The sequence below is a fragment of the Heterocephalus glaber genome, unplaced genomic scaffold (genome assembly GCF_053883595.1).
Source record: "Heterocephalus glaber isolate CG9 unplaced genomic scaffold, H.glaber_assembly_v1.0 deba00001460, whole genome shotgun sequence".
Classification (NCBI taxonomy): Eukaryota; Metazoa; Chordata; class Mammalia; order Rodentia; family Bathyergidae; genus Heterocephalus; species Heterocephalus glaber.
This window is the reverse complement of record NW_028258307.1, coordinates 5,639,320-5,652,553: the sequence shown is the minus strand read 5'-3', so window position 1 is coordinate 5,652,553 and position 13,234 is coordinate 5,639,320. Positions and strand designations below refer to the sequence as shown.

The 13,234-nt window shown below is 46.2% G+C and overlaps 1 protein-coding gene across 2 annotated transcripts in view; it reads left to right on the top strand.

The window, feature by feature from the left end:
* Dock5 (dedicator of cytokinesis 5) overlaps window positions 1-13,234 on the top strand; it is a 185,591-nt gene that overhangs the window by 88,775 nt on the left and 83,582 nt on the right. For both annotated transcript variants that reach the window (XM_004848358.3, XM_087216792.1), the window contains exons 9-12: window positions 1-82; window positions 3,012-3,141; window positions 6,750-6,822; window positions 10,814-10,956. In XM_004848358.3, coding sequence (XP_004848415.2) covers window positions 1-82; window positions 3,012-3,141; window positions 6,750-6,822; window positions 10,814-10,956 — 428 coding nt within the window. The remainder of the gene's footprint in view (window positions 83-3,011; window positions 3,142-6,749; window positions 6,823-10,813; window positions 10,957-13,234) is intronic.

Here is a 13,234-nt window from a genome sequence, read left to right as displayed (position 1 = left end):
TGAGAACTATCTGATTCGCTGGGGCAGCAACGGGATGCCCAAGGAGATAGAGAAGCTCAATAACCTGCAAGCAGTGTTTTCCGTAAGTCCCACCGCCCTGTCCTCCTTGTCTTTGTCAGCCTGATGGGAGGGATGCACGTGGAAAGCGTTAAACGGGAAAAGGCAGCCGCAGCCCCTGTGGGAATAACCCTCTCACTCACCAGAGATGGAGTGAGCGTCTCCTCAGTGCCAGGCGCTGCGCTGAAGTAGGCCCTCCAGATGCGCCACCCCTCGACCAATGGGGGGGTGGGGCACCTGTGAACCAGTCGGGGGGGAAAAAACCCTGCTCTTGAGCAGCTCTTGGTGGAGAAAGCAGGAATTAACAGTCAATCGATGAGTACAGTTCACGGGATGTTAGATATTCTGAGTGCTTTGAGGGCACTGCCCGCGTCTCATGGGGAAGGGTTGGATTTTGAGTAGGTCACATGGGGGCTGGGACGAGCATGAGCTCAGCACCTGCTCAGCTTGTGCAAAGCCCTGGCTTTGGTGCCCCGAGCCCAGGGTATGTAAATGTGTGACTCAGGGCAGGTTCCTGGGAGATGGGGAAGAATCGGGAAGCACGTGAGCCACAGAGGTAGGTGGGACACTGCTTCCAGACCTAGGTCCCCAGCCACGCGCAGGCAGGGTGTGCCCCTTTCTTTGTACGCATTTGTCCGAATGGGCAGTTCCTTCACCTCCATCCTGAGTGCTGCCACCCGGTGTGACCCAAAGATACGGTGAATGTTTACAGTTTTAAGAAATTTATTATAGTAAAAGAAACTTGGCTGTGAATCCCCCTCAAAATCCTCCCCCTCCCTTGGAATGCACTTCTCCCGTCATTCTTGCCACTTTCTGAAGCAGTTCTGGAGTCCTCTTTCGAGAGTGTCTTTCGTTGCATTATGGTACTGGCCGCAAAGTCCTGAATTGCTTCAGAATGTTTGCCTTCCATGGTCATTTTTGACTTTGAGGAAGGACCCAAAGTCACACAATGACTTACTCCAGTGAGTCAGGTGGCTGAGGACACAGCGTGGTGCTTATGAGCCTGCCTTTCCACTGGCTGGCCCTGGGCAACAGCATTCCGAGTGTTCTTGATCAAACCAGATGAAGGTATGGAAGAGGACTTCCAGAACTACTTCCAGAGAGTGGCAGGAACTCAGGGCTCAGTGTCTTCAAAGGAGAGAGAGAGGAGGAGTTTCCGGGGGAAGATGATGGCAGTGTGTCTTTTACTGTAATAAAAAATGTTTGTACATGTAAATATTCACTGTGTGTGTGTGTGCAGGCGCGTGCACGCATGAGCAGTCCTCCCTCCCCCCAGAGCGCACTGTACATGGCTCAGAGCAGGAGAGTGCTCTGCGCTGCACATTTGGCCACGTGGACCATCTCCTTCCTAGGTTAGGAACTTCCTGGCTTCTCTTACTTGTCGATGACCTTGGGCCTTGGGCCTACAGCAGCGACTCTCCCTCTTCTCTCCTCAGCCCACCCATATTTTATCTCCTTATTCTCTTCCTGTTCTTAGGGCAAGAAAAACAGTGTTGAAGTTACGTGCCAAAGGGAGGGGCAGAAAGGATCTGTAGTCCCTGTACGGCTTATTTTTACTCCTGTTAACACCTCCTTTCCCTGCACCGATCAGCCTGTATCTTCACCACCCAGAAAATGCAGGCAGAGAACATTCTGGAACTCATCCTAAAACCTCCCTAGTATTTCCTTAGCTCTAAGATATGTGCAGTCTTTTCCTGAAGTCAAAAGGCATTTATCAGTCTGTGTGTCACACTTTTAAAAATGTACAGAAACAGGTACTGAGGTGGACACATTCGTGTGTATCTGCTGTCTAAGCAATTAGGAGGCTGAGGCAGGAGGAGTTTGAGTCCAGCCTGGACTATATGGCAAGGCCTGTACTGTGTCGCAAAATCCTGTCTCAATACAAATGGAGAAAATGGGTACATCTAATCAGTACCAGTTTCAAACAGCTGCTGTTCACTATCCTTCCCTCTCGGCCCCACACACCTACAGTTAGGGTCCTTTAATATGTAAATTTCATGTCTGCCCTTTTCAATTATGCAACATGTAGTCACCATTTCTCTGGTCATTGAACAACCTTTACAAACTTCATTGACCCATGATTGCGTATCATTTCCTAATACCGCCTTGCCACATTTTTGTAACCGGCTACCCGGGGTCTTTGTTTTTCTCCAAACGGAAACCTTGCAGGACATGTGGCAGAAATCCAGGGTGGATGTTATTCTCAGTGGGCATCCATGCCTTGGTGACCTGAGTTAACTCAGCTCCAGGGAATAGGTTTGGGATAATTTTTGAGAAGTAGTCCTTGATTCAGTAGCGAGGACGTGGGCAGCTATTTCACAAAGAGATTTTGAGCTGTAATGAGATCAGCTCTAGTGTGAAGTGGATGGGGTCCACCAGCTCCCTGGCCAGCTTAGCCGCCGTGCTGACAATTACAGACGGGTGTGGGCCTCAGCCGGGACCCAGACCACAGGCTTTGCCTGCTGCCTCTCCTGTCTCGGCCACCAGGTGGATAATCACACCAAGTAGCGCCTGCCTCCCCTTCACTCCCAGGACTGCTTTGCTGATGAAATGACCCAGCCGGTGGCATTGTCACACGTGATCGACTTCATGTGGCACGGAGTGCATCCTGGCCTGAGTTACGTCCTGGAGGATGTAAACTGACAGCAGTGACTGTCTTGGCCTGTAAATGCCCTGCCTCACCTGAGTGAAGCCAGGCCCCTCTGATGGACTGTAATCTGTTTTAGAATTTAGAAATAGGAACTGGGGAGTGAGAGTGCTTTTGTGTACACAGGAAATGGTTTTCTCAGATCCCGTGATCGTTCAGGGATGGGGAGGGAAAGAGAGAGAGGAGTCTGTCTGGGCTGTCAGCACTGAGAAATGTGCTCTGAGCTGGACGCTGTTGTCAGCGAAAAGAGAGACAAAGTCACAGGTGCCTCACGCACCCTCCACTGGGTTCTCTGCCCCTGCTGCAGGACCTCAGCAGCACTGATCTCATCCGGCCTCGCATCAGCCTCGTGTGTCAGATCGTCCGCGTGGGCCGCATGGAGCTGAAGGAGGGCAGGAAGCATACCTGTGGGCTCCGCAGGCCTTTCGGAGTAGCAGGTAGGCGAGAGGCCTGGAGACTGACGTGCAGGGGTGCAGACTCAGAGAATGAGTGCGGCCAGGCAAGGTGGCACATGCCTGTGATCCCAGCACTCTAGGAGGCTGAGGCAGGAGGGTGGCAAGTTTGAGTCCAATTGGTAACTTAGCCAGACGCTTCCTCAGAATGAAAAGGGCTAGGGATGAAGCTCAGTGCAAATGCCCTGGGTTTCATCTCTAGTAATGGAGGAGAAAGCGGGGTGGGGTCAGGGTGGGGAAATGGGCTACAGTGTGATCTAGCAATCCCACTTGCGGGCATATGCCCAAAAGAATCAAAAGCAGGGTGTCAGGGACAAACTCATACAGTGTTGTTCATAGCAGCTTTATTCACAATAGCCGAAAGGTGGAAGCAACCTAAGTGCCTATCTGAGTGAATGGATTAAGAAAATGTGGTGTGTTATCCCTGCAAGGGAATACTGTTCAACCATAAAAGGGAAGGAAATTCTCACCCAGGCCACAACCTGGATAAATCTTGAGAACATTATGCTGAATAAAGTAAGCCAGGTACATAAAAAAGCCAACACTGGGGGATTTAACTCAGTGGCACAGAGTCTACCTCACAAGCACAAGGTCCTGAGTTCAATCCCTGGTACCAAAAAAAAAAAAGGTCAACACTGTGAGTTCACTTACGTGGTTTACCTAGGGGAATCTCAATAAAGACAGAAAGTAGAGTAAGGATCTCCAGAGCCTGGGCTGGGGGACAGTCATGTAATGGGTAGAGAGTTTTAGTTTGGGAAGACGAAAAGGTTCTGGAGATGGATGCTGCTGATGGTGGTACACCAAGGTGAATGGACTTCGTGCCACTGAGCTGAACACTTAATGCTTAGGATGAGCCTGTCATGGTGGTACGTGCCTGTATTCCCATCTCAGGAGGCTGAGGCTGGAGGATTGCAAGTTTGAGCCCAACCTGGCCACTTCGTGAAGATAAGGACCAGCCTGGACTGTATAGTAAGACCCAGTAGAGAGAGAAAAGAGAGACAGAGAGACGGGGCCGGGGGGGTTAGTGTGGTCCGTTTTGTGTCATGCGTATCTCACAGCAGTTTTAAAAATTGAAGAGAGAGAGGGAGGAATGAAGGAAGGAGGCCAGGGCAGGCAGTGGCCAGCAGATGAGCCCCGTGCTGGGGAGACATGGGTCTCACATCCCAGACAGCGTCAGGCACACAACACGCACTGCCCGGGCTGCCAGCCCTTGGCGTGGGTTCTGTGTCCTCACCTTCATCTCCCGCTCCATGTTTCGTGAGTGTCTCCTACACAGCAGAAGCGCAGCGCTAACTATTGCAGCCCCCCTGCCTGTGTCTGCGTACAGATGACGCTGATGATGACTTATTTTTTGGTGGTGGTGATGCTGTGAGAATGGACCCAGGCCGTCACAGGTGACAGGCAAGCTTTCCACCACAAGGCTTCCCTGGCAAGTGGTTTGCCTATGGGAAGAATTTAATTTGCTGCTCAGAGGCAATGTTGTGTCACTGAGTGCTTCCAAAGGGAGCCCTTGGTTTAAACCCAACCCTAGGGCCTTTCAAGAGGCCCTGTATTGTCCTCTGTAATTTGTTAAATCGAGGGAACAGATTTTTGGCCTAATGTTGACATTTAGGTCACCAGTAGTTTGGAAGTCATCAGTGAAATGTTGTAATTCTGCTCCTGCTACCAGGACCCGGATGCTTTGTGTTCTTGGGGTCCACCTCATGATTATATGAATAATAAGGTGGCCTCTGCCTCCCCACAAGTTGTCCATGTCCCCCACCCCATGGTCTGCTCCAGGGCTGAACAGAGAAGCAGCATCACTTCTTTACGGAGAATCAGAATGGAAGATCACAGATGGCAAGGAGCCTGGGACAAGGCCTGCTTAGCTACCTGCAAGGCAACTTATACATTATTCCATCAAAGGAAGTAGAATATAGTCCAGGTCATTGTCCTGCAGAATGGGCCAGAAAAGTCAGGCATGGTGGTTCCTGCTTGTAATCCCAGCAGTCTGGGAGGCTGAGGTGGAAGGAGCATAAATTAGAGCCCAGCCTGGGTAACTTAGTCAGCGAGACCCTGTCTGAAAGTAAATAAATAAAAAAGGCTGTGAAGGCCCTGGGTTCAATCCCTAGGACTTAAAACATGGGGGCAGGGAGAGCACAGAATCAAGAATTAAGCTTGGGGCTTTTGCTTTTCAGCTGTGTGTGTGTGTGTGTGTGAGTGTGTGCACACGCACACACGTGTGTAGACTGTGGAATGCAGAGGAGACTAATTTAATCTGCACTTTGACACTGAGGACCGGCGGAAGTCACAGTTCCCTAGAGGATAGCGTGGGCAAATGGACCGCCTGTTTCTGGAGATCAGTAAAGATTCTGTGGGTTGCTTTGTTTTTGGAGTGCCAAGGATTGAGCCCAGGGCCTGACCCTTGCTAAGCAAGCGCTCTACTGCTGAACTGAACTCCCAGCCTCAGTATTTTTGGTATTCGTACAATTTTTACAGGCTCCCAAGAAGGGCTGACAGCAAGTGGAATGTGATGCTGTGGTTCCCATACCTTCCTAGCACCAGCATTGTTTCTCCCACCTCACACACCGTGTTGTCTGAGTTACTTTGGAGAACATATTTCCTCCCTTACTTCTAGCTTTTCACATGAGAACTGTCTTACATCCCAGCACTTCCTGTAATCTTCAGACAGCTTATCTGGGTGGTAGATTGCTAGTGTGTGTTTTATGGCCAGGCTAATTTATTAACTGAGGTCTCAGCCCTTGCCAGGGGCCCTGCCTCATGGCAGCAGCTTGATAGCAACCCATTCACTATTCTGCTAGGCATCCAAGGGGAGTGGATACAGGATTTGACTCTGTAGTTACCGTTGGACACATACCCTGGCTTTACCACTCGAGTTTATGACTAAGGGGGTACTTAATTATTCTGCACCTCGGTTTGTTCATCTCTTAAGGAAGACCTAATAGTATCTTCATAAGTGAGATAATCCATATAACAGGCTCAGCACAGTGCCATGCTAACCCTCACAGGGAAGAACAAATCACTGTTGGGTTTACTTCGTAATGCTCCTACCCAGGTTTATGTGGGAGCCAGGTGAGAAGGTATCAGGTCAGAGAAATACAGGACCCCTTCAACTCTCAAGTTTCTCTTTGAGTCTTGAATTCACCTTATGATCTTATATATTCTCCTACCTATATATTCTCCATGGCTTTGAGTGAAGCCTTACTAAAAAATAATTGTTCTCAAATTTCTCAAGAATTTAGCAGCTTTTTTTTTTTTTTTTTGGTACCAGGGATCGAACTCGGGTCCTTACGCTTACAAGGCAGACGGCAGAACCACTGAGCTACATCCCCGGCCCAAGCAGCTTATTCTTGCAGGATTTTTCAAAGGGGTGGTCTTGGGGTTGATCTGAGAAAACCCAAGCCCCTTCTTGAAGACCTTCTGTGGGGCTGGCTATGCTGGGAAATTATCATTAGCAGAGAAATAAAAGAAATGTCTCTGCTTGGTATCTTTCTTCCTCCAGGGTCCTGGGTTTACTGATACTGTCCTTTTCTAACCAACTTAGTGAGGCATGAAGCAATTACTTTCTTTAATTAAGTTTATCTCTTTCCTAGTGATGGATATTACTGATGTCATACACGGGAAGGTGGATGATGAAGAAAAACAGCATTTTATTCCCTTTCAGCAGTAAGTACTTTGGCGTGTATCCCAGGTGCCTTGAGACCAGGATTACCTCTTTGAATGGCGTGTGAACTCAGAGCCCAGTGCTAGGAACCCTTTTCTCAGGGATGGGAAAACTACAGCTGGAAGACTGTCAAGTAGGAGGTCGGCAGAAGGCTTTTTTTTTTTTCAGAGTCTTTTATTTCGGACTGTAGCGTGAGAAGGTAAACTGGACTTTTCCTGATTCTCTAGAAATAACTGAAGGAATGTAAAATAGAGGGGAAGTGTGTGTCTGCACTGAAAACCAGAGAAAGGTACCCAGCAGATGTCAGAAATGCTGAAGTGTATCTGCGCTCCGTCCTGTGGATTAGATATCACGGGATATCAAGATTGCACTGGACAGTTCAGGGCTTCTCATTCTGCATCACACATAGGAATCACTAAGGAACCTGGTCAGAAGGCAGAAGTTGACGCAGTAGGTTCAAGGTCTGGATCTAGCACAGCTTCTGGCCAACACTGTTGACAGTGGCCCACACACCACTCTTCGGGTAGGAAGGGTTTGGAGGGTAGGAGAGTGAGGGGCTGTGTAGCACAGGGCTTAGCACCACTAAGATGCAGGGAAGATTGGGGGACAGAGGAGCTCTGAAGCCCTCCTATTGAGCTGGAGCTGTGGGTGGGCCACTGGGGACTGCTAGTGAGCAAATCTTGGTCATGCCACTCTCTTGAGAAGTGCAGGTGTGAGCCTGGGACTGCTCTGCTTTCAGGCTCCTCACCCCCTCCGCAGACCATGGTTGATAGATCGCCTCAGGGAGGCAAAATGTTCCTGGAAATGACCCTGCCCTGGGGCCATCTGCCAGTTAGAGGTGTTGTCTCAGCTCCTTGGCAGCTGCCACTACCGATCAATAGAACAAACACTTCCAGAAACCAGCCCGAGGATATTTGAGTTAATACGTCATTTTTACAAATGATACCACAAATGAATACAGAAAGAGAAATCATGCAAACGAAATATTATTTCACCTAATTAAATCACCTAACCATTTAACACAGGCACACACTCAAAGAGAGGACCTATAAATTCATGGAAGATGAGTGAAATGTAGATTAAAACAAGGTTTAGTTTGGGGCTTGACAAAGTTTTAAAATTATAGGAGATATCCAGGATTTGAGCAGGTGTAAGGAAACACCTCTCGCTCACAGATGTATAGATTGTTACAGTACATTCAAAGCCTTAAGATTTAGATCCTGCAAAGAATGTGCTCCATAATTAACAGTGGTGATTTCTGTTGACTTAACTATTCATGATTCTACCCCTCCCTTTGTTGTTCCACAATAAATACATATTACATATAATTTTGTTTAAAATATAAAAATCCTGATCTTTCCATTTTCAGTCTGGCACCTTTGAACTCTTCTAAGTGTAAGATACAAATAGCTCCTGCTAGGCAGTACTTCCCGCTTTCATCCAGAGGCCATTAATTATTTTAAAAGCATGCAGTTATCCGGTATTCTACAACTTACATGCCGACCTTCCCAGAGTAGGATGAGCTCAATATTTTACATATCTTAGGGCTGACACCATGAGATACTTGTCATATCTGTGCACGCTGCTCCTCACCCACACACTGAGTGTGCACTGCTTAATGATGGGATATGTTTTGAGAAATGTATCCTTAGCAATGTTGTCATTGCACCAGCTTCACAGAGTGGATGGATACAAAGGTGACCACAGTGTCTTTAGGTATAGACTCCTCTGGGACCATCAGATATATGCGGTTCATTAGTGACCAAGATGTTGTAATGCTGTACATGACAGTATTGTATGTTATAATTTATAAATACATTTAAATAAGTATAATAAATAAATGTACTGAATTTAACACAATATTAATTGTTACATTCATGTATTGAATCCGTTAAGCAAATAATATATAACATTCATATCCATGAGTTATGTGCATGTAATGTATTATATGTGTTATCTATTTTTTACTATGATTACACGTGTGTAGTTAGAGGAGCATCCGTGAATGTGAAAGCTATTTGAACCATGACTCTGTATCTGTTTGCACCATGGCATGGCGGTGGGTCTCCCTGCTCAGTTTCTGAACCAGCAGCCGTGTGGCCACAGTGAGCCCCCGAGATCAACCCCGCTGTAGAATAATACACGCTGGAGTCCCGAGGAGCCCAGCCCTAGTTTGATTACCACTTGTTTTGTAGCCAGCAACACTGTAAAATGTTTGCCTTGCCAACTGCAGCCTCTGGCGCTTCACTACTAAGATTTACGACGAGTGCTTTGTAATCTGTGATAGTGTTTCATGCCAGAAGGATGTGTGTATATTCCATGTATATTCTGGTCACTCTCCCGAGAGTCAGTGGGAGAAACAGCGCTCCCGGCCGAAGCAGTCCGGGCTTCAAGACACATGCTGCAATATGTTTTCATCATCGGTTGCAGGGGGAGCTGTTGGCCGGCACCCCCACCACTGCGATCCTTAGTTTGTTCTTGCGCAGGGATCTAAGAACACCCTCCTAGGGCTCGCACACAGGCTGTGTACCTGTGTGTCGGGTGGTGGGAGTGGACGGTGGCCTCCGAAGGCCTGTGAGCCAAGCCTGTTGCCCGGCAGATTAGGAAACCAGGGCCCAAGGGAGACTCCTGCAGAGCACATGCTAATTAAGTAGCACTAGAATCAGAAACCAGACCTCCTGCCCATTCTGCCTCCTGCTTCTATTCCATCCCGGCAGCTACCACAGAAGGGCTTTGAGTGTCGCCTCTGACTTCCATCGTTAGCAATTAGTCTTCAGTTTTAATTGTTCCTGGGCTTGTTTTTTCTTATTTGTCTCAAGTCGTTTCCAAGATGTGTTCAGTGCTTAAGATAGGCACTCAGTGGAAAAATAAAAGGGGAGATGACTAGTGATAAGGGCAAAATTATAACAATTTATTTTTTATTTTGTTTGCAGTGCTGGAGATTGAACCCAAGGCCTTGTGCATGTAAGGCTAGCTCTCTGTCACTGAGTCACATCCTCAGGCAGTTTCATGTTTTATTTTGAGACAGTCTCTCACTAAGCTGCCCAGGCTGGCCTTGAGCTTATAATCCTCCTGCCTCAGCCTCATTCGTAGGTAGGGTTACAAGTGTGTGTCACGGTGTGCCCAGCTAACAATTTATTTTAAAGAGCTTAATTGGCTTTATTTTCTGTTCTATCGTTGGCCAATACTACAACACTATTTTACTATTTTACGCCAGCAGGGTGTGGAGGCTGAGGCAGGAAGATCAAAAATTTGAGACCAGACTGAGCTACATAGTGAGTTCAAGGCCAGCATGGACTACAGATGGAGACCCTGCCTCAAGACACCCAACCAAAGAAGGCCCAGGAGAGGAGATTGGTTGTACAGAAAAGGGCTGACAAAAGCAGAAACTAACAAAAAGAAACAATGGATTAGTCATTTCAAAGTTACTTTCCTGGCTGGGACAGAGAGACAGAATAATAGAAAATAAGTGATAGGTTACCTTTTTTGGGAAAAGGATTAAGGCAGAGGGAACTCATTATCATGCCCATTGAAACAAGGGCCTATTTGAAATGTGGCTGTTATCTGTATCCTGATTTCTTGGAAAGTCAGAGATTTAGCTTAGTTTCAGCTCGGTGCACTCCCAACCTGGACCTTTACTAAGAGTGATTCCAGTTTGTTTTTGTTTTTTTGTTTTTTTTTTTTTGAGACAGGGTCTCCCTTTGTAGCCAAGGAAGGCTGACCTTGAACTCACAATGATCCTCCTGCCTCAGCCTCCCGAGTTCTGTTTTTCATTTTTAGCCTGGTTTGTTGGAGCTGGTGCAGGAGCTTAGTCCAAAACTGTGGCACCCTGTAATCTGTCCTTAACAGTAGCAGGTGCCCTCCGATAAGATGTGTGTAAATTTCCAAATTATTCCCTAAAATCCACTGCTGTCTGAGACTGAGAGATACCCTACCCTTACACACAGGCACACGCACACACTTTCTCTCCTCACCTCTCATTCTCTTGCCCAGAATTGCAATGGAGACTTACATCCGGCAGAGACAGCTCATCATGGCGCCTCTCATGACATCCAGTGTGATTGGGGAGAATGAGCCACTCACTTCCGTCTTGAATAAAGTGATAGCAACCAAGGATGTGAATCACAAAGGACAAGGTACAGAGCCTGGGAGAGGCTGGGAGGGGATGCTCTGAGCCCTGGCCTTGGACCCACCCTTTCCCTGTCTCTCCCTGATAAGACAGCCTGGGGGACCACCCACCTGTGATCCCTCACCCTGCGGAAGGCGGGGATGCATCACACGTGGATTGGGAATGCTTGGAGCCCCTGTTTATCTCGTCTGTCTTCTCCTGTCCTACATTCGCAGCTTTGACTCTTAAGTAAACGCACAAAGGAAAAAGAGATTCAGGAGTAACTGTATTCCACTCTCTGAGTGAGTGTGTTCCTCAACATTTCTTAAAAACCGGGAGGAGAAGAGCAAAGTAATACCAAGGGATGTCGTGTGTTAATAGAAAACAAGAGGGAACCTGACAAAGCTTTTTTCTTTTCTTATATTTTTTGTATTGTTCTGTTGACAGAGTTTTAACTAGAAGAAGTTCTGCTTTTGGAAGCTCATATTAAACACAAATGATAACAAAAAGAGTCAAAATTTTAAAATTGAAATACCAAGATAGTGACCACATTTTGAAGATTGAGTCACTTTTTTTTTTCACTACCCTGTAGCTGTTGTTTGAAAAGTCAGCAGTCGGATAATACATTATTTTCAGTAAATTTAGTTTCTGATGTGTACACAAGTATCCTGAGTGGGAAAGACGTGAGCAATAAAGAATCTGTAAACAAATAACTAAACACATTTATTTTCTTGGAGGTCTTTACCTAAGAATATACTTTTAGTTAGAGTAGAAAATGCTTATACTAAATAGATTGTTATGTACGTATGATTTGTTTTTTCTGTGCCGGGCATGGTAGTGCATGCCTGAGACCCCAGCACTTGGAAGGGTGAGACAGGAGGATCCCCATGAGTCAAAGCCAGCCTGGACTACATAGCAAGACCCTGTCTCAAAAAAACCCCAAAAAACAAAAAACAGTATTTCTTTCTTGCTACAGAACAATAAAACAAGCACTTTTCAAATGTTTTTTTCTGTTCTTTACCAATTTTTTTTGCAGTTCCATTAATATTTTATTGATTAAATTTGTCAAAAAGAAAAAATAAAGTTACAACAATTTAAAGATTTTTTTTGCATCTTAATATTTTTGCTTCATTTTGTCTTTAGAATCAGGCACCATTTTATTCAGTAAAATAGAATAAGTGTTCTGTTGGGCTGAGTGGGAAAGGTTGATTTTTAATTTTTATTTATTTATTTATTTTATTATTTTTTTTTCTTTTTGGTACCGGGGATTGAACTCAGGACCTTGGTCTTGTGAGCCAGGCACGGTGCCACTGAGCTAAATCCCCAGCCCAGGTTGATTCTTTAGACAGAGGCTGGAAAAAACAGAACAAAAAAAGTGAGTGGTCGTTTCAAAGTTCCTTTTCCTAGAAGGTGATCACAGAGACATAGAACAGAAGGTAAATACCTGATTGGTATTTTCAACACCAGGTTACCTTTTTTTGTAAGGATGAAACTAGAGGAAATGTCATTATCACACCAATCAAAACTGGCCAGTTTGAGAAATTTAGCTATTACCTCTCTAGTCCTGATTTCTCTGAGACCCAGGTAACAGGTAAGTTTTCTTTTGCTAACGTAGAGCTTTGACATGGTTGACTATGCTTCGACTTTTAGCCTGGTCTTTTAGCTTAGTCCACAACAATCATCTCCTGTAATTTTTATTTAACAGATTTAAGTCGACTAGATAAACATTTAAGTGCTCTAATTTGTCACCATTGTACGTTCAAATGAATCTGTAATGACTGTCTTTATAGTGAAGCTTTTCCTATATTAGGAGATTAATTCCCCAAGAAAACTCCGGAAGTGGATTTCTGAGTCACATGGCAGAAACAAACTTATCCCAAAGACATCCGTGTTGCCAGATTGCTAACCTGGGGTCTCTCCCAGCGGGGACCAGGCACCAGGCCGGAGCGCTCATTCTTGGGCTCTTGCCTGCTTTGTGAACTGACATTTAAAAATCTGTACTAACGTGTTGGTGAGAAGACTCCATGGTCCTCTTGCATTCTTTTTTTTTTGGTACCGGGGATCAAACTCGGGTCCTTGTGCTTGCGAGGCAGGCGGTGGAACCCTGAGCTAAATGCCGGGCCCTCCTCTTGCATTTTAATAAGCAGTTTGAAGATGAATTTCTAGCCTTCCCCTGTACTCATGAGTTCACACACACACATGTACGTACGTATCATGAATTTCACATCTCAGATTTTATGTTTTTTGTGGGTTTTTTTGGTACTGGGGATTGAACTCCAGTCCTTGCACTTGTGCAGCAGGAGGCA